The sequence below is a fragment of the Saccopteryx bilineata genome, chromosome 7, assembly GCF_036850765.1.
Source record: "Saccopteryx bilineata isolate mSacBil1 chromosome 7, mSacBil1_pri_phased_curated, whole genome shotgun sequence".
NCBI lineage: Eukaryota > Metazoa > Chordata > Mammalia > Chiroptera > Emballonuridae > Saccopteryx > Saccopteryx bilineata.
Window position 1 is genome coordinate 75,160,395 of NC_089496.1, and position 23,062 is coordinate 75,183,456.

A 23,062-nucleotide genomic window follows, 5' to 3' on the forward strand; every position below is an offset into this window, starting at 1 on the left:
CACCCCTCCCCCTCTCCTTCCTCTCCGTCTCTCCCCCCCCCCCCCCCCAGCCGAGGCTCCATTGGAGCAAGGATGGCCCAGGCACTGGGAATGGCTCCTTGGCCTCTGCCCCAGGCGCTAGAGTGGCTCTGGTTGCGGCAGAGCCCCCTGGTGGGCAGAGCGTCACCCCCTGGTGGGCATGCCGGTGGATCCTGGTCGGGCGCGTGTGGGAGTCTGTCTGACTCTCTCCCCGTTTCCAGCTTCAGAAAAATACAAAAAGAAAAAAAAATTTTTTTTTTTTTTGAGAGAGAGACAGGAAGGGAAATGAGAAGCATCGACTCTTAGTTGTGTCACTTTAGTTGTTCATTGCTCCTCATATGTACCTTGATGGGGGGGGGGCCTCCAGCTAAGCCAGTGACCCCTTGCTCAAGCCAGAAACCTTGGGCCTCAAGCCAGTGACCATGGGATCATATCAATGATCCCACACTCAAGCTGGTGACGCCACGCTCAAACTGGTGAGCCTGAGCTCAACCCAGCGACCGTGGGGTTTCCAACCTGGGACCTCATCATCCCAGGTTGATGCTCTAGCCACTGCACCACCACTCATGAGGCTAAATCACTGCTTTAAGCTACTAAGTTTTGGGCTGGTTTATTACAAAGTGATAAATAACCAGAACTGCACCCACTAGTTCCAGATATAGAACATTTCTGTTAGCCTAGAAGGTTCCCTTAAGTGCCCTCCCAGTCATCAACTCTCCCAAAATGTAACTGTTATTCTGACCTCTAGCACCATGTATTCATATTCGTTTTTATTGTGAGGTTTCATATAAATGGAGTCAGGATGTATTCTTTGTGTCTGGCTTCTTTTGCTCAACAAATTCATGAAATTAGCTCCTATTGTTGCAGTATTAGGTTTTGTTCTTTTTCATCCATTGTCTGAATACAACACCATTTATCCATTCTACTACTGATAATCATTTGGCCACTTGTTATGGATAAAACTGCTATGCACATGCCTGTACTTCTTTTTAGTGTGGGCATAAGTACTAATTTCTGTACTCTAGGGGTGGGTCATAGGATATGGGTATATTTTGCTTTAGCACTGTGGTGGTTTTAAAACATGTTCATAAATTTTTTGATACTACTCCATTAAGAGGTGGGGTCTATATCCCCCAACCCCTTGAATCTGGGCTGGTCTTAGTGGCTCATTTGTAACCAATAGAATTCAATGGACAGGACCATGCATGATTTCCAAGGTTAGGTACAAAAAAATTATGCAGCTCCTCCTGGTTTTCTTGGGACAATTGCTCTGGGAAATTTCCAGTCAGTGTTTTCTTTTACTTATTTTTTTAATTATTATTACTATTTTTTTTTTTTATATAGAGACAGAGAGAGAGTCAGAGTGAGGGACAGACAGGGACAGACAGACAGGAATGGAGAAATGAGAAGCATCAATCATTAGTTCTTCATTGAGCATTGCGACAACTTAGTTGTTCATTGATTGCTTTCTCATATGTGCCTTGACCATGGGCCTTCAGCAGACTGAGTAACCTCTTGCTTGAGCCAGCGACCTTGAGTCCAAGCTGGTGAATTTTTTTTGCTCAAACCAGATGAGCCCATGCTCAAGCTGGTGACTCGGGGTCTCGAACCTGGGTCTTCCGCATCTCAGTCCAACGCTCTATCCACTGCGCCACCGCCTGGTCAGGCTCAGTGTTTTCTTAAATACAGTTCTTCCTCACTGTCTAGTACTCCATTACACATATGCTAGTCTTTTTAATTTTGTCTCCTGATTAACAGACATATATTCTTTTGTTTTATTTTTTTCCCTCTGTGTTTCAATTTGGACATCTACTGACTTGTCTTCTAGTTATACTGTGATGTGTTTCTAGGAATTTGTCCATTTCATCTAGGTTATCCTATTTTTTGGCATACAATTGTACATAGTACTTACTCTCTTATAACCCTTTAACTTCTGTTACATAGATGATAGCATTCACACTTTCCCTTCTGATTTCTTTTTCTTGGTCTATTTAGTTAAAGGTTTATCAATTTTGTTGATCTTTTGAAAAAATTATCTTTGGGTTTCATTAATTTCCTGTATTGTTTTTCTGTTCCTTATTTTGTTCATCTTGTGGCTGATATTTTTTACTTCCTTCTATTAGCTTTCAGCTCAGTTTGTTCTTTTTTTCCTAGTTCTTTAAGTTGTAAAATTGATTTGAGATCCATCATGTATTTTATTTGTTTTTATTTTGAGAGACAGACAGATGGGGGGGGGAGAAGTATCAACTAGTAGTTGCAGTACTTTGAGTAGTTCATTGATTGCTTCTCTACGTGCCTTGATCAGGATGCTCGAGCCAAGCCAGTGACCCCTTGCTCAAGCCAGCGACCTTGAACTCAAGCCAGTGACCTCTGGGTTTGAACTGAGACCTCTGTGTTCCAGGTCGACTGAGCCACCACCAGTCAGGTAAGATCCATCATGTTTTCCAACATGAGCATCTAAGCTGTAAATTTCTTTTTTCTTTTTCTTTTTTTTCCGAAGTTGGAAACGGGGGAGGCAGTCAGACAGACTCCCGCATGCGCCCTACCGGGATCCACCCGGCATGCCCACCAGGGGGCGATGCTCTGCCCATCTGGGGCGTTGCTCTGTTGTGACCAGAGCCATTCTAGCACCTGAAGCAGAGGCCATGGAGCCATCCTCAGCGCTGGGGCTAACTTTGCTCCAATGGAGCCCTGGCTGTGGGAGGGGAAGAGAGAGACAGAGAGGAAGGAGAGGGGGAGGGGTGGAGAAGCAGATGGGCGCCTCTCCTGTGTGCCCTGGCTGGGAATCGAACCCGGGACTCCTGCACGCCAGGCCGACGCTCTACCACTGAGCCAACCGGCCAGGGCCTCAAGCTGTAAATTTCTTTAGCATAACTTGTACTGAGTCCCATAAGGTCTGGTCTGTTGTGTGTTTGTTTGTACATAGTATTTTCTAATTTCCCTTGTAGTTTCTTCTTTGATCTATTGGTTACTTAAAAGTGTTATCCAGTTTCCACAAGTTCGTGGATTTCCCAGTTTTCTCTTTTTTTTAATTGATTTCTAACCTCACCCCGTTGTGCTCAGAGAAGATACTGTAGTTTGCATAATATTTTATCTTTTAAAACCTATTGATTCTTCCAGTTGTGCCCTAACATGTCCCCGTAGAGACATTCTCTACCCGGGAGAATGTCCCCGTGGTCTTGCTGGTGCTGCTGCAGAGGGTGCTGTGTCTGTTAGATCTCGGTGGCTAGGCCAGTCAAGTGGCCTGAACTTATTTTTGTTTGGATACATTTAGGGTTTCTCTGCGATTTATAATATGGTTAGTTTTTGGTAATGGATTATAAAACATTAAACAAAAAGAAGTGTCCCCGAGTCCACACGGTAGTTAAAAACAGAACAAAAGAGAGCAAGAAAGAGGAAAAGGGGAAGCGCTAGGTTACAGATCAGCTGGCTGATGCAGGGGTGGGCTGAGGCCCGTGCCTCCCCTCCCATTGGCTCACTCGGCCTTGCCCTCCGATCCCTCGCTTCCAGGTGAGAAACTCCTTGAAGGACAGCGCAGGGATCTGCCCCAGGTACATGGGGGACGCTGGAGCTGGTGACGAGGGGTGCTCAAGTGAAGGAAGAGGCGAGAGCCGCGGTAGCCCCGGATGGGCCGCGGCACCCAGGGTTGGGCCTGGCCGCGCGCGCGCCCGCGCCCGGCTGGCGGGGACGCGCGGTTTCCGGAAGCGCCTTTCCCGGAAGGCCCGGGGGCGGGGCAGGGGGGCGGTTCCGAGATGGCTGCAGGGCGCCGGGCGCGCTCTCCGTAGCCCGAGCAGCCGCGCCGTGGGAGGATGGCCTCGCTCGGGCCGGCCGATGGGGGCGAGCAGGACCCGGTGCCGGAGGCGGAGGCGGGCGCTGCGGGGCCGCCACCTCCGCCGTCCTCTCTGGGGTCCCTGCTCCCCTTGCAGCGGGAACCGCTCTACAACTGGCAAGCGACCAAGGCGTCGCTGAAGGAGCGCTTCGCCTTCCTTTTCAACTCGGAGCTGCTGAGCGATGTGCGCTTCGTGCTGGGCAAGGGCCGCGCCGCCGCCGCCGCCGCCGCCGGGGGCCCGCAGCGGATCCCCGCGCACCGCTTCGTGCTGGCGGCCGGCAGCGCCGTCTTCGACGCCATGTTCAACGGCGGCATGGCCACCACGTCCGCCGAGATCGAGCTGCCCGACGTGGAGCCCGCCGCCTTCCTGGCGCTGCTGAGGTGAGCGGCCCGGGGCTGTGACCTTGGCCGGCGCCGCCCGCCCGCTCGCCCGCCTCGGCAGCGCTCGAGGAGGGCGACGTCAGATCCGTCGGCGGGGTCGGGGCCCCTGGTGGCCGCGTCCAGCCCGCCGGCCCAGCCGTTGAAAGGCGCCCACTTCACGTTACAACAGCGGGCTGTCCCGGTGGCCCGTTTGCCAATTTCTATGTTTTGGTTGTGGGGAGGGGACTGGTTGAAAGTCTTGTCGGACCTTGACTGCATGGCCATTTTGTCTTCAGAAACTCAGGCCCTTTTTCATTAGCGTTAAGCGTTCGCCGTCGGGTCCCAGGAGAGTGAATGCCGAAATAGCTGGCTTCACTTGCCTTGCCTGTCCGCAGACGAGGTCACGTGGACTTGAAAACGACTCCCGCCCTCAGTGTTAGTTTTGCATTTTGATTGCTTGAGGTTAGTAATTTTACTGAATGGGAGGGAGGCATTATTATCTTTTATTGACAATAGTCCATTTTGGGGATGTGGAGGAAATGTTTTCTACAATTTTACAAAGGGGAATGAGGTTCAGAAATGGCAAGTAACTTCCCGGAGGTAGCAGAGCCAACTCACGTCCAAGACCATTTGAGTCTCATTATACCGAGCTGATTTTAGCTGCCTAAGTCAAGTGTGTTGTCATGAAAGTAGCAGGGTCCAAAAACAGGGAGCCCAGTAGAACAGATGGATAGTCCACAGCTCAATCAGGAAGATCAACAGGAAATTGAATACGAACTTCACATAAATGGGACAGAAAAAATACGACTAATTAATAAAGACTGTTTTACCTCACTAGTAATTAAAGAAGTGCAAATTAGAAGTGAAGTACTTCTTAAACCCCCACATTTTAATTTTGTTATTTAAATTTTTTTTATTTAATTTTTCAATTACAGTTGACATTTAATATATTAGTTTCAGGTGTATGGCGCCTAGGAGTTAGATAACAATTACATAATTTACAAAGTGATCCCTGGATAAGTCTGGTACCCCACCAGACACTAAATATAGTTATTACTTGTTATTGATTGTATTTCCTATGCTTTGCTTTACATCCCCATGACAGTTTTGTAACTACCAGTTTGTACTTCTTAATCCCTTCACCATTTTTACCCAGCTTCCCAATAAACCTTTAAATTCTTAAACTACAACATTGGAGGAGCCCTCTGGACAAAGGCGATGGTAAAAGTTTGGCACTGTAGATTATTTTCCCTAGGTAGGAAGTATTCAAGTGCTGAAAACAGTGTTCTGTATGAAAATATTTACAGCAGGATTGTTTATAATAGTGAGCTGTCAACTGGAGGAAGTGGTTAGATAATAATAGATCCATTTGATGAAACTAGTACAGCTCATAAGTATACTTTTGAAGACTAGGTAATAACATTATTGGGGAAAGGATGTATATATAATGGTGTTTGAAATTCTGCACTGATTTAAACTGAGAAGAAAAGTAGCAAGCATACGTAGAGGTAGGGCTAGAAGGACACATATCAAAATGCTAACCAAAGTTGTGTTGGAGTGGTAAGATGTGATATTACCTTCTTTTTTTCTTTTTTGTGTTTTTGTAATTTAGTTCAGTTACATTTATAACAAGAAGAAAAACTCAAAAGCCAGGATCTAGGTCATTTTGGTTTTTGAAGTTGAGGAGGAGTTTAGATTTTCTGAACTAGTATTTTTTAAACTTTTTAAATTTATTAATCTTAGAGAAGAAGGGGAGAGGTGGAGACAGACACACACACACACACACAGAAAGACAGAAACATAGATTTGTTTCTGTATGTTCTGTATGTGCCCTGATAGGGAATTGAACCAGTAACCTCTGCACTTCAGGATGAAGCTCTAACCAACTAAGCCATCTGGCCAGGGCTGGACTAGAAGTATTTAAAAAAGTTTTTTTTTACTTTATCAAGTAAGAGGCAGGGAGGCAGAGACAGACTCCCTCATACTCCCCGACTGGGATACACCCGTCAAGCCCCCTACCAGGCAATGCTCTGCCTATCTTGAACTGTGGCTCCATTGCTTGGCAACCAAGCAACCGATCTGTTTTAGCACCTGAGGTAAGGCCATTTAACCATCCTCAGTGCCTTCGGCCAACTTGCTCATTTGAGCCATGGCTACAGGAGAGGGGTGTGTGTGTGTGTGTGTGTGTGTGTGAGAGAGAGAGAGAGAGAGAGAGAGAGAGAGGCGCAGAGAGAGGGGAGGTGGAGAGGTGTGGTGAAACCGATGGCCGCTTCTCCTGTGTGCTCTGACCGGGAATTGAACCCTGGACTTCCACACGCTGGCCAATGCTCTACCACTGAGCCAATCGGCCAGGGCCTAGAAGTATTTTTAAAAGATGTGTTGGTCTACCAGCACTGTAATCTCCTAGAGTGCCTGTTAAATTTGTAGATACTGTCCTCCCTTCTTAAAATATGTTTGGAGGTGGGCCCTTGAGAGCATTGTTAATACTTGCCCTAAGTACTGATATAAAAATATTGTTGGATAGCTTTTTCCTTTAAAAAATTACTTAGGCCAGGTGGAGACAGATTTATTTATTTATTTTTTACAGAGACAGTGAGTCAGAGAGAGGGACAGACAGGGACAGACAGACAGGAATGGAGAGAGACGAGAAGCATCAATCATTAGTTTTTCGTTGCATGTTGCAACACCTTAGTTGTTCATTGATTGCTTTCTCATATGTGCCTTAACCGCGGGCCTTCAGCAGACCGAGTAACCCCTTGCTGGAGCCAGCGACCTTGGGTTCAAGCTGGTGGGCTTTTGCTCAAACCAGATGAGCCCGTGCTCAAGCTGGTGACCTCGGGGTCTCGAACCTGGGTCCTCTGCATCCCAGTCCGACGCTCTATCCACTGCGCCACCGCCTGGTCAGGCAGGTGGAGACAGATTTAAAAAGCCTTTTTAAACCACAGTAGGCAACAGAAAACCATTGGAGATTTTTGAACAAGGTAGTAAGTGTCAAAACCTAGTGTTTTCATTTTTTATCTTTGTGCTGCATGAAGCAAGGAGCAGCTAGAAGCAAGATAACCAACTAAACTATGTAATCTAGAAATGAAGTATGATCACCTGGCCTAGGATAGTAGCAAATGAAAATGGAAGGCATAAAATAAAAATGAAATGTAGTCCAGTGATAAGTATGATTAAAAATAATTTTTATCAGCCCTGGCCGGTTGGCTCAGCGGTAGAGCGTTGGCCTGGCGTGCGATTCCCGGCCAGGGCACATAGGAGAAGCGCCCATTTGCTTCTCCACCCCCACCCCCTCCTTCTTCTCTCTCTCTTCCCCTCCCGCAGCCAAGGCTCCATTGGAGCAAAGATGGCCCAGGCGCTGGGGATGGCTCCTTGGCCTCTGCCCCAGGCGCTAGAGTGGCTCTGGTCGTGGCCAGAGCGACCCCCTGGAGGGGCAGAGCATCGCCCCTGGTGGGCGTGCCGCGTGGATCCCGGTCGGGCGCATGCGGGAGTCTGTCTGACTGTCTCTCCCCGTTTCCAGCTTCAGAAAAATAATTTTTCTCAATAGCTAAATTCAATTTTTAAGTTATAGGACACATTAGCAATTTCATTCCTAAGTATTTACCCAAAGAAAGGAAAAAATCTATATAAAGTCCTTTACAAAAATGTTCATAGAAGCTTCACTCATAATAGCCAAAAACCATAAAACAGACCAGATGTCCATTAACAAGAGAATGGATAAGTAAACTGTAGTATATCTTTTTTTTTTTTTTTTTGTATTTTTCTGAAGCTGGAAATGGAGAGAGACAGTCAGACAGACTCCCGCATGTGCCCTACCAGGATCCACCCAGCACGCCCACGAGGGGACGCTCTGCCCACCAGGGGGCAATGCTCTGCCCCTCCGGGGTGTTGCTCTGTTGCGACCAGAGTCACTCCAGCGCCTGGGGCAGAGGCCAAGGAGCCATCCCCAGCGCCCGGGCCATCTTTGCTCCAGTGGAGCCTCGGTTGCGGGAGGGGAAGAGAGAGACAGAGAGGAAGGAGAGGGGGAGGGGTGGAGAAGCAGATGGGCACTTCTCCTGTGTGCCCTGGCCGGGAATCGAACCCGGGACTTCTGCACGTCAGGCTGATGCTCTACCTCTGAGCCAACCGGCCAGGGCCTGGACTGGTTTTTTAACTTAGATCTTGGCTGGCTGTGAAAACTGATGCTCGACTTAACTATGAGTATGAAAGGAGAATGTTTCATAGTTAGCTCTTCCTGAGGTGGGGATGCAGGTTAGCTTGGACATACTTTTATTATGTCTACAGCTTGAATTAGTTAATGTTCAAAACTTTTGAACTTGAGTTTGATTTTTGAACTTGAGTTTGAAGCACTTTAAGAAACTGCTCATTTTGCTCTGCCTGACCTTTAAGTCATATTCCTCACTTGTTTGCTTGGGAAATATTGTGTGCCTCCCCTGTGACAGTCACTATTTTAGATATTGGATCAAAAAAACCAAAAAAAGTCCCTGCCCTGGCCAAGTAGCTTGGTTGGAGCATTGTTCCAATAGGCAGAGGTTGCCAATTCGATTCCTGGTCAGGGCACGTACAAGAAACAGATTGATGTTTCTGTCTCTCTCTTCCTTCCTCTCTCCTCAAATCGATAAATGAAATTTTAAAAAAAGAAAGAAAAGATAAAGTTCCTGCCCTCATGGAGCGTGTAAGCTCCTAAAGAGAAACAAAGACAAATACCAAGTACTGATAAGTGAGTGTTTTGAAGAAAAAATAACCAAGCCATGTGGGAAGGAGCTTTCCAAGCAGGAAAAGCAAGCTCAAGGCCCCAAATTTCTCCTGTTAGAGGAGCTGCAAGCGCAAAACAGTGTGATTTGAGCAGAGTAAATAAAAGAGAAAGTGGTAGAAGATGAGGTCAAAAAGATTTTTAAAAAAAGAAAACTAGGCTGGACAGGACCATGCAGGGCCACAGAGCCTATGGAAGGACTTGAAGTTTCATCTGGTGTGTGGGGGGAAGCTTTGAGTGGGACTGATCCTGATTTGCATTTTTAGAAATTCATTCTGGCAGCTGTTTGGAGATGAAATTAGACTGTGGAGGCTATGAAATGGTCAGCGGGAAGCTGAATCAAGAGGCTTAGCTTGGGCAGTAGTTCAGGCAAGAAATGATGGTGGACTGTACCAGGGTGGTAGAGAGGGATGTGGTCAAATGCTGCATCTATTTTGAAGGTAGAACCAAGAAGCTTTCTAAGACATCCAAGGAGGGATATGAGATAGACAGAAATATGAACCTGGAGTTTAGGGAAGAGCTTCTTCCTGAACATAAATTTGAAAGTTAAGAGTGAATGGTGCCTGACCTGTGGTGGTGCAGTGGATAAAGCGTCGACCTGGTGGAATGCTAAGGTTGCCCGTTCGAATCCCTGGGCTTGCCCTGTTAAGGAGCTTACAGGAAGCAATAACTACGAGTTAATGCTTCCCGCTTCTCCCCTCCAATCTTTCTCTTTCTCTCTTTCTCTTTCTCCATTCTCTCTAAGAAAAAAATCAATAAATAAAAATTAAAAGAAAAAAGAGAGTGAATGGTATTGAAACCATTAGAACAAATGAGATGACCTAGGGAAGGGGGGGGGGCGTAGATTGTGAAGAGAAGAGAGGCACAGGGGAGCCCTGGATCTCCAGGCTGTAGAGATGTAGCAGCGGGAGGAAACATAACATGAGACCGAGGGGCAGCTGTCAGCAGAACTAGAAGGGAAAGCAAGGAGTGTGGTATTCCAAGTTCAATCAGGTGTTCCAGTAAAGAAATTGGCAACTACGTTAAATGCTGCTGAGAGTTGGATGAAATGAAGACATTGACTTGACTTGATTGTTGGTTTTGACAAAATGGAGGCTGTTGATAACCCTGGCCAGAGTGGTGACAGCAAACAGCAGAGTGGGTTGGGGGAGAAAAGGGGAGGTGAGAAACTGTTGACATTTAGATACATAATTCTTGCAAAGAGTTTTTTTTGCAAAAGGGGACAGAAGGATGCAGTGGTGGCTAGGAGGAGACATGGGAAAACTATTCCTCACGGTTTTGTCTTCAGCTGTCTTCCTCCTTTCTTCAGCGGCATCACACACTCCCCCTGCTGTATGGCCAGCCTTCTACTCAGCTCTGCAACCCTGTGTCTAACTGGACATGCACATGTCCATGTCGGGTGCTCATGCAGAGGAACATGTCAGTAATAAAAATACATGACATTTAGTGAGTGCCTGCTCTGTGCCACTTACTCTTCCTAAGCACCTCATGAATTCCCTGAGATTTTAGAACAAGGTTTGAGATAGGCACACTTTTTTTTTCCTTCTTTTCCAAGTGAAAGGAGGGAAGATAGACTCCTGCATGCGCCCAGACTGGGATCCCTGCAAGCCCCCTACTAGGTGATGTCCTGGCCATCTGGGGCCATGCTCGCAACTCGAGCCATTTTCAGTGCCTGTGGCAAAGGCTCCCCGGAGTCATCTTCAGCAGAGTGCCTATGAGCTCAAACCATGGCTGCAGGGAAGAGAGAGAGAGAAGGGGGATGGGAGGGTAGGAGAAGTAGATGGTTGCTTATCCTGTGTGCCCTGATGGGGAATCGAACTTGGGACATCTACACGCCAGGCTGACTGACGCTCTACCACTGAGCCAACTGGCCAGGGCCAGGCACACTTATTATGCCCTATATTAGTCAGCTTTTAGTCAGCTTTGCCTCAGTGATTCTACAAAGCATCCCAAAACTCAGGGGCTTAAAAAATCATATAGTCTTGCTCAGTGGGTCACTTGGGGATTGAATGAAGTGGGATTGGCTCTAGGCTGTAGTTTGGTTCCAGTTTGATCCACTCACTTCTCATCCTTTTTGGACCAATCACTATGGTTCTACCCCCTTCTCTTAATTTTTTTCAGCATTGCTTCTAACACTGCTTTTAGACTTGACTCTCTCTGTTCTTCATACTGTTAACAGTTATCTCTCTAGTATCCAGATATTATCATATGGTTCCCCTGAATCTTTCAGTAACTTATTTTTGCCTTTAGGATGCAGTTTAAACACTTAGGCAGGTACACAGTCCTTATGATTTGATCTGTTTCTTCCCTTTCCTCTCCATCTACTTAGTCCCCCAGCTCTAAGTATGGGAGGCCTTTCTCTTATTTTAACGCCTAGGGCCTCCTTGCTTTTGTACTTCCCAGTTTCTGTCTGGAAGAGTGCCACACTTAATTACTACACTTCAGATACACTCCAGGCTTTACTTTTCCTGTGAAAATTACTTAATTCCACCTGCAGGCAGAATAGTACACTGCCTCATCTGATCTCTCCTGACAAGTTTTGGATCTGTTGCTGTAGGGCAAACCACTCCCAACACTTAGCAGCTTAAACTCGTTTTGTTACGTCTCAGATGTGTGGGTTGACTGAGGTCAGCTGGACGCCTCTCCTTCAGGTCTCCCACGCAGCGCTGTCAGACCGCCATTGGGGCTGGAGTCCTCTGGAAGTCTGACTCAGATCGGCTGAGCTTTTCCCCCTCCCTTTTGCCGCTGGTCTTTCCAGCTGGGTAGCTTGACTTTTGACTTTTTAAAAAGAATTTATTTATTGATTTTAGAGAGAGGAGAGTGAGAAAGAGTGGGGGTAGGGAGGAGCGGGAAGCATCAACCCACAGTAGTTGCTTCTCATATACGTCTTGACTGAACAATTCCCTGGTTTTGAACCGGTGACCTCAGCATTACAGGTCGACACTTTATCCACTGTGCCACCACAGGTCAGGCTAGCTTGACTTCTTGAATAGCAGCTCGTGGCTCTGAGGGCACAAAAGCAGGAACTTCCAGGCATCTCAGAGTTTAGGTCCCAGACTGGTACAGTGTTCCTCCTGCCGCAATCTGGTGGTTAAAAGGAGTTACACAGGACCAGCCAAAGGTAATTTAATAAAAGTAGTTTGAATGGGGTGGGGGTGTCCCACATAGAATAGTCTAAAACACAATTCTCTCTCATTCCTGGACACACGTAGAAATCCCTCTAGGAAGCTTTTCCAGTTTCTCCCTGTCAGAGTCTCCCGTTAGAGCTGCTTGTGGAATTTGTTTGCTTACGCGTTTCAGTGAACACAAGTACAAAAGCAAGTGGTAATGAAGGCTCCGTGTTTCTCCTCTATATTATATAACTAGGAATTTTTGTCTGAAAAGTTTAAGGCAGATGTAAAGATTTCTTTCTGCCTTGCCCTTAAGACAAAAACTTTATAGGTTTCTAGTTCAAGAAGGGGCCTGAGCATGGTGTTAGCCTCTGCTCTCCCAATTAAAGTGACTGCAAAGAAATACAAAAGAGGCCCTGGCCAGTGGCTCAGTGGATCGAGTGTCAGCCCAGTGTATGGACATCATTAACTGGTCCTGGTTGGCACACAGGAGAAGCTACCATGTGCTTCTCCCCCCTTTCTCCCGCTTTTTTCCATATTCCCCTCCTATAGCCTGTGGCTCTATTGGTTCAAATGTGGCCCTGGGCACTGAGGATAGCTCTCTTGGAGTACAGTTGCTTTGAGGCGCTAAACATGGCTTGGCGTTTCAGCATTGACTCCAGGTTGGGTTGCTGGGTGGATTCTGGGTATATGTGGGAGTCTGCCTCACTATCTCCCCTCCTCTACCTTAAAAAAAAGAGAGAAATTATAAAAGAGAATAAGTTCATCATAATGGAGAGAAGAAAGGAAGAGGGGTTGGAAGGCAACAAGGATGATGAAGAAACGTAGTGGATGCATCCAGAATCCAGAAGACGCAGTGGAGGTGGGAACTGCTTTCCCTGGCAGAAACCCAGTGAGGTTCTCGGCTGTGAGTTGGAAGTGAGGAGGGTGAAGATGAGAAGGTGGGGCTATAACAGGGAGATTCATTTAAGCCTGATTTAGACCATCCTTCAGCCAGCTCTTGCAGACTAACTTCTGGGGACTTTGGGACAGCTTCTCTTTGAAGCTGACAAACTGACAAACTGCCTGGGGATATAGCTGGGAGGATGCTGGTATGGCTTAGAGATTTCAGAGTAATGCTGGGGGGGGGGTGTCCCCCTCTAACGCAAGGTGCCAGTGAGAAGCCTTCTACATACACAGAGCTCCCAGCTAACCTTTCCACTTTGGAGATGCTGTTAGCTGGAAAACAGACCTAGTTATACAAAAGCAAAGAAAACATACCAACTACCAGAGACGATCATTTGTCATAAACGGAAAATCAGAATATGAATGACAAAGACCAAGAACTGCTTATCTTCAGGAAAATAGGTAATTCAGGGGACAGGCAATTCTAGGAACTGTTAAAATTGGTTCATATCATCTTGGAGACCTGAGAACATTTTGTATCCATATAAAACAGACACAGTGGAGGGAAAAAAAATGGAATGATCAAGACAGAAGCAAGAATTCTTAGAAATGTAAACATGATTGCTGGGGATAAAAACAGAAGGGCTAGAGAGGAAAAGAGTGGAGATAAAAAATGAGGCCGTATAGCCCGAACTGTGGTGGTGCAGTAGATAAAGTGTTGACCTGGAATGCTGAGGTCGCCTGTTCAAAACCCTGGGCTTGCTGCTCCCCGCTCCCCCTTCTTTCTCTCTCCTCTCTAAAATCAATAAACAAAATTGTAAAAAATAAAATAAGAAAATGAAGCAGTATAAAATAAGTACCAAACACTGCTGAGGCCAAGTCTTTGTCAGGCACTATTTAGAATATTATGTGTATTTTAATTTATATTAGTCCTTACCAGAGCATTATGAAGTTGACACGAATTCTCTGTTCAGAGAGGAGCACAATGAAAATCATTTGTTTAAAACCATGTAGCAAGTGGTGAACAAACTCAACCAGGAGCCATCTCTTCTTAGTTCAATCAGGTTAAAACAGCCTCTCCTGCTTGGCCTGGTAGGTCTGGAAACAGATGCCCAGAAATGGGGCGTTAATGTAGAGAGCTGTGTTTCCTCAGCCTCTGTTCCCCCATCTGTAAAATGCAGGAAACAACACCTGCTGTCCTTGTGAGAGAACTGAATGAATTGGCATCTGTCATGGTTTTTTGTTTTTTTTTTAATTTTTCTGAAGTGAGAAGCAGGGAGGCAAAGATACAGACTCCCGCATGTGCCCGACCAGGATCCACTGGGCACGCCCACCATAGGGCGATGCTCTGTCCATCTGGGCCGTTCCTCCTTTGTAATGGGAGCTTTCTAGCGTCTGAAGCGGAGGCCATGGAGCCATCCTCAGTGCCCGGGCCAACTTTGCTCCAATGGAGCCTTGGCTATGGGAGGGGAAGAGAAAAACAGAAAGGAGAAGGGGAATGGTAGGGAAGCAGATGGGCGCTTCTCCTTTGTGCCCTGGCCAGGAATCGAACCAGGGACTTCTATACACCAAGCCGATGCTCTACTGCTGAGCCAACCGGCCAGGGCAAATTTTCTATTCTTTTTATTCATGCTCCCACTCCTGACTATGGATGACCGTGCCTTACTTGGTTTTTAATTCCCTGCCTTCACCACATAGTGCAGCACGTAATGTTAAGGGTGAGTGTTATGATAGTGATAGGATGGCTGACTTGAGTCCCTTAAAGGAAATTTTAGAAACAGTGTAATCCTGAAAAACAGCCCACTTCACTTTTGAACTTGAGATATAGGAGAGCATGAGACTGAGCAGCCTCCGCTTGAGGTCATTATAAGGATAGTGATGTCAGAGAAATGTCAGCATTTGGTTAGGGTGAGAAGTCGGGATGTAACAGGTGAGGGTTTTATCTTGGGGGGTGATTATGGCCGCAGGAATAAAAGAAGAGGAAATTGAAGGGTAGGGATAGGGACCTGAAATAGAACTTAACTTCCCTCACTCATTCACTGTAATGGACTGCTCTGAAAGAAGTTGGTGGGTTTTCTTAAACACTTATTTTATGAGTTGGGTTCAGAGAGTGTAAGTATAGTAAGTGTTCTGTCTTTAATATTACTGCAGTGAAAAACTTGTGAATGCCATTCTCCTCCAGCACCCTCAGCTCTTCTGAGGGTAGCTGAGAATTGGGCAGTAAGCTTGGGGCTTTCAGGAGCCACAGAAAGGCTGCAAGCTAAAACTCAGAACCACAGAGTGGGACACTTGAAACAATGTCAACATGTCAAATTAAAAATTTTTTTTTTTTAAGGTGAGAGGATAGGAGATAGTGAGGCAGACTCCTGCATGTGCCCCAACCGGGATTCACCTGGCAACCCTATCTGTGGCCAAGCTCGAATACTGAGCTATTTTTAGTACCTGAGGCTGTTCTCAGACCAACTGAGCTATCCTCAGTGCCTGGGGCCAGTGTGCTTAAACCAGTTGAGCCATGGCTGTGGGAGGGGAAGAGAGAGTGAGGGAGAAGAGGGAGGGGTGGAGAAGCAGGTGGTTACTTCTGCTGTGTGCCCTGACTGAGAATTGAACCTGGGATGTCCATACACTAGGCTGACGCTCTATCCACTGCGCCACTGGGCAGGGCCTAAACATTTTTTTTAAATGCAAAACCTCAGATATACTTCAGCAAGAGCCATGCAGGTCTTCATTGAGGATCTATGCTTTGTCTGCAGTTATCTAGTGCCCTAGACGTTAGAAACAGCCAACTGGAAGGAAGGCAGTATTGGTCTGATAGTATTTTGAGAGAAAATTGGATCTAAATAAAGGCAGTCCTCGGGTTATGAATGAGATAGATTCTGTAGGTTTGTTCTTAAGTTGAAATTATATGTAAGTTGGAACAGGTACATTTACCTATTAATACAACTTAGACCAAGGGTCCCCAAACTGCGGCCCCCTGAGGCCATTTGGCCATTTATCCGGCCCCTGCTGCACTTCTGGAAGGGGCACCTCTTTCATTGGTGGTCAGTGAAAGACCAAAGTGCGGCGGATATGAAGGCGATCTGGCTGCGACATCTGTCACCCCATTGATCACCAGGGTTGATTCGGCTGATCTGGCTGGCTAGGCGGGTGTCCCCTTCCTCCCTCACCGCTCCATGTGCGTCCCTCCCAAAGCTGCGCGCTCAGTCAAAGAGCACGACCTTCCCCGCTAGAGGAGAGGACCGTTCTTCGGTCAAGGGTATATGAGTAGCTGCGCTCCCCGGCTAGAACCTCCAAACAAGTCTCAAGACCAAAGCGCCGCATCGCTCACATACAGTACTACTTCTGGTGAGGCGGGACGCATGCGTCACGGCTCCGAAAGCGCATCATATCACTTGTTACGGCTAGCAGTGACAAATATGGAACCGGACATTGACCATCTCATTAGCCAAAAGCAGGTCCATACTTCCCATTGAAATACTGGTCAGTTTGTTGATTTAAATTTACTTGTTCTTTATTTTAAATATTGTATTTGTTCCTGTTTTGATTTTTTACTTTAAAATAAGATATGTGCAGTGTGCATAGGGATTTGTTCATAGTTTTTTTATAGTCCGGCCCTCCAGTAGTCTGAGGGACAGTGAACTGGCCCCCTGTGTAAAAAGTTTGGGGACCCCTGACTTAGATGTTTGTCTTAACATAGTATTTATCTTTACCTTTCTGTGCATAGAGATACTTAAACATTTCAAACCTACAGAACCTATCTCGTTCTTAACCTGGGGACAGCTTCTATCCAAAAGCACATAGCAACATGGATGACATTTAAGATATTATTAAATTGTTTTATTCCTCTAAAGCCCCAAGACTCTAGTCTTGGTCATAATGCTAGTTCTGGGATAACGAAAGGTTAAAAGATGCTCAGAATAAGAAAACACCATTATTTGGAAACAAATGAATGTTTTGGCATTTAGATATGTGAACTTCAGCTCTCTGGATTTAGTTGTTCAAGTGAACATCCTTTAAAGAAGGAGAGATAAGTGAACCACTGTCATCCAGAGCTGCTAATGGGGTGCTAAAAGGCCTCTGAAGATTTGGCTTAGAGCCCTGGCTGGTTAGCTCAGTCGGTTAAGAGTATCATCCCTAAACAACAAGTTTGCGGGTTCGATCCCCAGTCAGGGGCACACATGGAAAGCAACCAATGAATGCATGACTAAGTGAAACTACAACTAGATACTTCCCTTCCCCGCATTCTCCTTCCTCCTCCTCTAAAAAAAAAAATCCTGATCAGATATCTAGCTTGGTTGGTTGGAGCATTGTCCCAGAGCATGGAAGTTGCTGGTTCGATTCCCCAGCCAGGGCATATAGAGGAGCAGTTTGATGTTCCAGACTCTCTCTCTGCCTGCCTTTCTCAAAACAATAAATAAATAAATAAATAAGGCATAGAGATGTGAGTCTGTCTCAGGATCTTCACTTCAGCTTCCTTTGTAAAATGAGGAGACCACTTGCCTCTATGGATTGGAAAGGAATAAAAAGAGGTGATTTGAGGGCAGGTACCTAGTTGCCCTGTAAAGTCTGATGCATGTTCAGGTTTTTACTTTGCTTGTTATCTTTTAAAACTATTTCTCAGAGGTTTAACATTGATGGATTGCTTATCTAAAACGTTACTGACCATCTCTGCAATTTCCCATTGCTTTCCAGATTTCTGTATTCAGATGAAGTTCAGATTGGCCCGGAAACAGTTATGACCACTCTTTATACTGCTAAGAAATATGCAGTCCCAGCTTTGGAAGCACATTGTGTGGAATTTCTCACCAAACATCTTAGGGCAGATAATGCCTTCATGTTACTTACTCAGGTAAGTCACTCTACCTAAGGCATGTACCGTCATAGCTTGAAAAATTGAGTGTAACTATGAGTATTTAATATTTCCTGGAGAATTAGTTCTAGATCATTATTTTGAAGTAAATGTAATTATTCTTATAATACCATTCAGAGAAATATATCAGATTTATATGATTTTTTGATTAGAAAAGCAATTAGAGCCTAACCAGGCAGTGACTCAGTTTATAGAGCTTTGGCCTGGGACGCTGAGTACCCAGGTTTGAAACCCCAAGGTCACCAGCTTGAGTTTGGACTCATCCAGCTTGAGCATGGGGTTGCCAGCTTGAGTGTGGGATCATAGACATAACCCCAAATTTGCTGGCTTGAGCCCAAAGGTCGCTGGCTTGAGCCCAAGGTCATTGGCCTGAGTCAAGGGTCACTCACTCTGCCGTAGCTCCCTGGTCACAGCACATATGAGAAAGCAGTCAATGAACAAGTAAGGTGCCACAATGAAGAATTGATGCTTCTCATCTCTCTCCCTTCCTGTCTGTCTGTCCCTGTCTGTCCATCTCTCTCTGTCTTGCTAAAAACAGAACAAATAAAAAAAAACAACAGAAAAGGAAAAGCAATCAGAGTTAAGTTTTTAATTGATTTTAGAGAAGAGAGATCAATTTGTTCCACTGATTTTTGCTTTCATTAATTGACTCCTGTATTGTGCCCTGACCAGGGATTGAACCTATAATGTTGGTGTACAGGTATGAGGCTCTAACCAACTGAACTACCTGGCCAGGACCAAAAAGCAATTAGAGTTAATACAGTGTCATAGAGCTAAAGAAACTGAAGTCTTACGATGAGAAGGGTGCTTTGACTCAAAGTTATATAGCTTCTTAGGATTGGAGTTGGGGTTTCGGTTCAGCATCCTTCCAGCTGGGATTGAGAGAGTGGTAGCATGAAGCCTTCTGGACATTTGTTCTCAGTTTTTGTTGGATCCAAAATAACTATTGAAAATTTCTAGTGTCAAAAAGTTCCAAGATTTACGGTCTTTGGACTTGTACTCGTAAGCTTCCTGACCCACTCCTTGGGGGTTAAAATTTAAAGCTTATATGAAATATTTTTTCTCTGGCATTTAAAAGTTTCCACTAAGTACAGGATGCATACAGAAAGTGCACATATTGTAAGTATACAGTCTGATGAATTTTTACAAATTGAGCACATCTGTGGAACATTAGTCCTTAACACACACTATTTAACATTTGTTAGATGCCTGCAATCCGAGCTTCATACTTTTTTTTTCAATTTTTATTTTTTTATTTATTCATTTTAGAGAGGAGAGAGAGAGGGAAATAGAGACAGAGAGAGAGAGAGAGAGAGAGGAGAGACAGAGAGAGAAGTGGGGAGGAGCTGGAAACATCAACTCCCATATGTGCCTTGACCAGGCAAGCCCAGGGTTTCGAACCGGCAACCTCAATGTTTCCAGGTTGACACTTTATCCACTGCGCCACCACAGTCAGGCCGAGCTTCATACTTTAGAAATAAATTGCTGGGTTTTTTTTTATAGGTAATGTTATAATACTCTTGTGTGAATTGTTTTAAAAATTCTAAGCTAGCTTCTGACCACATGTTATAGGTTCAGTTGTGTCCCCCAAAAGCCAAGTGTTGAAATTCTAGTCCCCACAGAATGTAACCTTATTTGGAGATACGGTCTTTACAGAAGTAAACAAGTTAAAATGGGGGGAGGGGGGAAGACTAAGCTGGCAATATATAATCCCACCAAATATTATTACTGTAAATAATCACAGTGTTCCTTAGCTCAACTTTCTCATTTTCCAAATGGAAAAACTAAAACTTGGTCTAATGAATTACATGCCAAAAACCTCACAACAGGTTAAGTGGGGCTGGAGTCTGGAGTGTGTATTTCCTAGTTCTATGTCCATCCCGCCTATAGAAAATGTCCAATGCCACCTTTTAAGAAATCTTCTGTCAAGAAGTATTTGTATTTGCAGAACAAAGAACGTGCTGCTATCACCTCTTCTTGGGCATAATCACAGAACTCCATATCTGTGTATAGAGTGTGCCAGACACCAAGCTACTAGTCCCTTTGTTCCTATTATCACCTTTACTCCTAATTACAGCTGTTAGTTATATTGTTGCCTGTTATTATCCCCATTTTAAAGGTGAAGAAATGGAAGCTTAGAGAGATAAATGTCTAACATTAGACAGCAAATGGTAAAACTGAAGTTCTAACCTTAAATCAATAGTTCTTTTTTTCTTTTTAAAGATTTTATTTATTGATTTTAGGGGGGGCGTAGGGAGGAGTGGGAAGCATCAACTCATAGTAGTTGTTTCTCATATGTGCCTTCCTTGACCAGGCAAGCCTGGGGTTTCAAACTGGCGACCTGAACATTCCAAGTCGACACTATCCACTGCACCACCACAGGTCAGGCCTAGTAGTTCTTAAGGTACGGTAGTATTGCTAATCATAACAGCAGCACAAACTGAGTGATCACTGTGTCAGGCACCATTCTAAGTACTTCACATGCATTAATTTTCTTCATAAGAACTTTAGGAGGTATAAATATTTGAGGTAAAGTTTTTCTCATTGTTCCCATTTTATAGATGAGGCAGTTGAGGCACAGAGATGTGAAATAACTTGACCAAGGTTATATAACTAATAGCTGATTTTCTTGCATTTTTCCACTTTCGAACTTGTGATGAAGATGTAATAAAGATGTTGATATTTTGCCTTGGCTGGTTGACTCAGTGAATAGACCATCAGCTTAAAATATGGACGTGCCAGGTTCGATCCCCGGTCAGGGCACACAGGAGAAGCGACCATCTGCTTCTTTTCTCTTCCCTTCCTTTCCTGCAGCCAGTGGCTCGGTTGTTTGGAGTGTAGGCTGCAGGTGCTAAGGATAGCTGGGTTGATTGAAGCATCTGCCCCAGATGCAGGTTGCCAGATGCAAGAGTCTGTTTCCCCTCCTCTCACTTAAAAAAGAAAGAAAAAAAAGAACTTGATATTTATAAGATTCTTTATTGTCCAAGGGGTTTTATTATGTGTAGAGATGGTCACTTTATTTTAAAAGTTCAGTCATAAAACTCAGAAACCAGTAAGTTAAGCTTTGACAATTAAAATACACTTGCTAGTTCAGTAGGTCAGAAGTGGGGCCTGAGAGTCAGCATTTCTTTTTTTTTAAGGTTTTATTTATTATTTTAGAGAGAGCAGAGACAGAGAGAGGTGGTGGGGAACGAGTAGGAAGCATCAACTCATAGTAGTTGTTTCTTGCATGTGCCTTGACCGGGCAAGCCTGGGGTTTTGAACCAGCAACCTCAGCATTCCAGATCGACGCCTTATCCACTGTACAGGCGAGTCTGCATTTCTAACCGGTTTCTGGACCATTCTTTGAGTAGCAAGGTTTAACAAAGATTGCCATAAGACAAAAAGGAAACTTTTCAGTGCCTTGTTAGCCTGAAAGTCCGACATTACAACAAGTTTTTCATTGGCAGGGTCATGTGAATTAGCCAACAAACTGTCATGTGAACTTCTTGTTCCTGCCAAGTGAGTCATTTGAACGGAGCCTGTTCATTTTCTGGAGAAGATCCAGCTCCACTGTAACACAAAGGGCCAGTATACTGAGCCAGCCTGGTTTACACAGGGAAAAGCACTCATGAAGTGATACAATCATAGTGATATTTTATCCAAGAGAATGCCAGACTTAAGTAGCAGCAGTAGCTTTCATAGGAGACTTGATATTGCCTGCATAATCTGAGTGACTCTGAATACAAAGTAATTTTTACAAAAAATTATTTTTCCTAGAGTAAAAGATGAAATCTGGCACGAACCCTAAAAATTTGGTTGAGTTGGTCATTTAAAATATTTGCTTGTATTAGTTTCACTTGTTAAAAATGGACTATTTTTCATATTTTAAAAATACATGAACCATGATCCTAGACATGATCCTATGCTAGGAGGAAAGGTGTTATAAGAAACATTATTGGGGCCCTGGCCGGTTGGCTCAGCGGTAGAGCGTCGGCCTGGCGTGCGGGGACCCGGGTTCGATTCTCGGCCAGGGCACATAGGAGAAGCGCCCATTTGCTTCTCCCCCCTCCCCCCTCCTTCCTCTCTGTCTCTCTCTTCCCCTCCCGCAGCCAAGGCTCCATTGGAGCAAGGATGGCCCGGGCGCTGGGGATGGCTCCTTGGCCTCTGCCCCAGGCGCTAGAGTGGCTCTGGTCCTGGCAGAGTGACGTCCTGGAGGGGCAGAGCATCGCCCCCTGGTGGGCAAAGCGTCACCCCTGGTGGGCGTGCCGGGTGGATCCCGGTCGGGCGCATGCGGGAGTCTGTCTGACTGTCTCTCCCCGTTTCCAGCTTCAGAGAGATACAAAAAAGAAAAAAAAGAAACATTATTGGGCCTGACCTGTGGTGGCAGAGTGGATAGAGCATCAACCTGGGACACTGAGGTCCCAGGTTTGAAACCTCGAGGTTGCTGGCTTGATCGTGGGATCATAGACATGGCCCCATGGTTGCTAGTTTGAGTCCAAAGGTCTCTGGCTTGATCAAGGGGTCACTGGCTAAGCTGGAGCCCCCCTTTGTCCCGTCAGGGCATGTATGAGAATCAGTCAGTGAACCAACTAAAGTGCAACTACGAGCTGATGCTTCTCATCTTTCTAACTTCCTGTTTCTGTCTCTGTCTCTCACAAAAAAACAAAATTATTGGGTCAATTGACAAAACAATACAGATAGTATATAAAAATATTGTATTGTTATTTAAAAATTTACAAAGTTAGCACTAATAAGAGAATATCTTTATTCTTAGAAAATATACACTGAAGTATTTAAGGTTATGATGTATGTAATTCTCAAATGGTTCAGTCACCGGAAAATACACACACACATGCACACGCACATACACACGCACATACACATGCATATATATACATATAAAATATACATAGCCTATTTTCTTTTTAATTAAATGAGAGGTATTAGGCAGGGAGGCAGAGACAGACTCCCCCTGCATGTGCCCCAACTAGGATCCACCTGGCAAGGCCCCCACAGGGCGATACTCGGCCCATCTGGGGTTGCTGCTCTGTTGCTTGGCAACTGAACTATTTCAGCGCTTGAGGCAAGGCCATAGAGCCATCCTCAGCTCCCGGGGCCAAATTGTTTGAAACATGGCTGCGGGAGAAGAGGAATGAGAGAGAGAGAGAGGGAGAGAGGGGGAGAGGGAGGGGTGGGCAGAAGCAAATGGTTGCTTCTTCTATGTGCCCTGACCAGGAAACGAACCTGGGACTTCCACA

General features: G+C 45.3%; 1 protein-coding gene across 3 annotated transcripts in view; it reads left to right on the top strand.

The window, feature by feature from the left end:
* Nucleotides 1-3,725: 3,725 nt before the first annotated feature.
* BTBD1 (BTB domain containing 1) overlaps nt 3,726-23,062 on the top strand; it is a 40,165-nt gene continuing 20,828 nt past the window's right edge. The window contains exons 1-3 of one of the 3 annotated variants that reach the window (XM_066238170.1): nt 3,726-4,228; nt 17,645-17,801; nt 20,137-20,226. In XM_066238170.1, the coding sequence (XP_066094267.1) occupies nt 3,828-4,228; nt 17,645-17,801; nt 20,137-20,226 (648 nt within the window). In that variant the 5' untranslated portion in view covers nt 3,726-3,827. The remainder of the gene's footprint in view (nt 4,229-17,644; nt 17,802-20,136; nt 20,227-23,062) is intronic. The other 2 variants (XM_066238168.1, XM_066238169.1) reach the window with 2 other exon arrangements.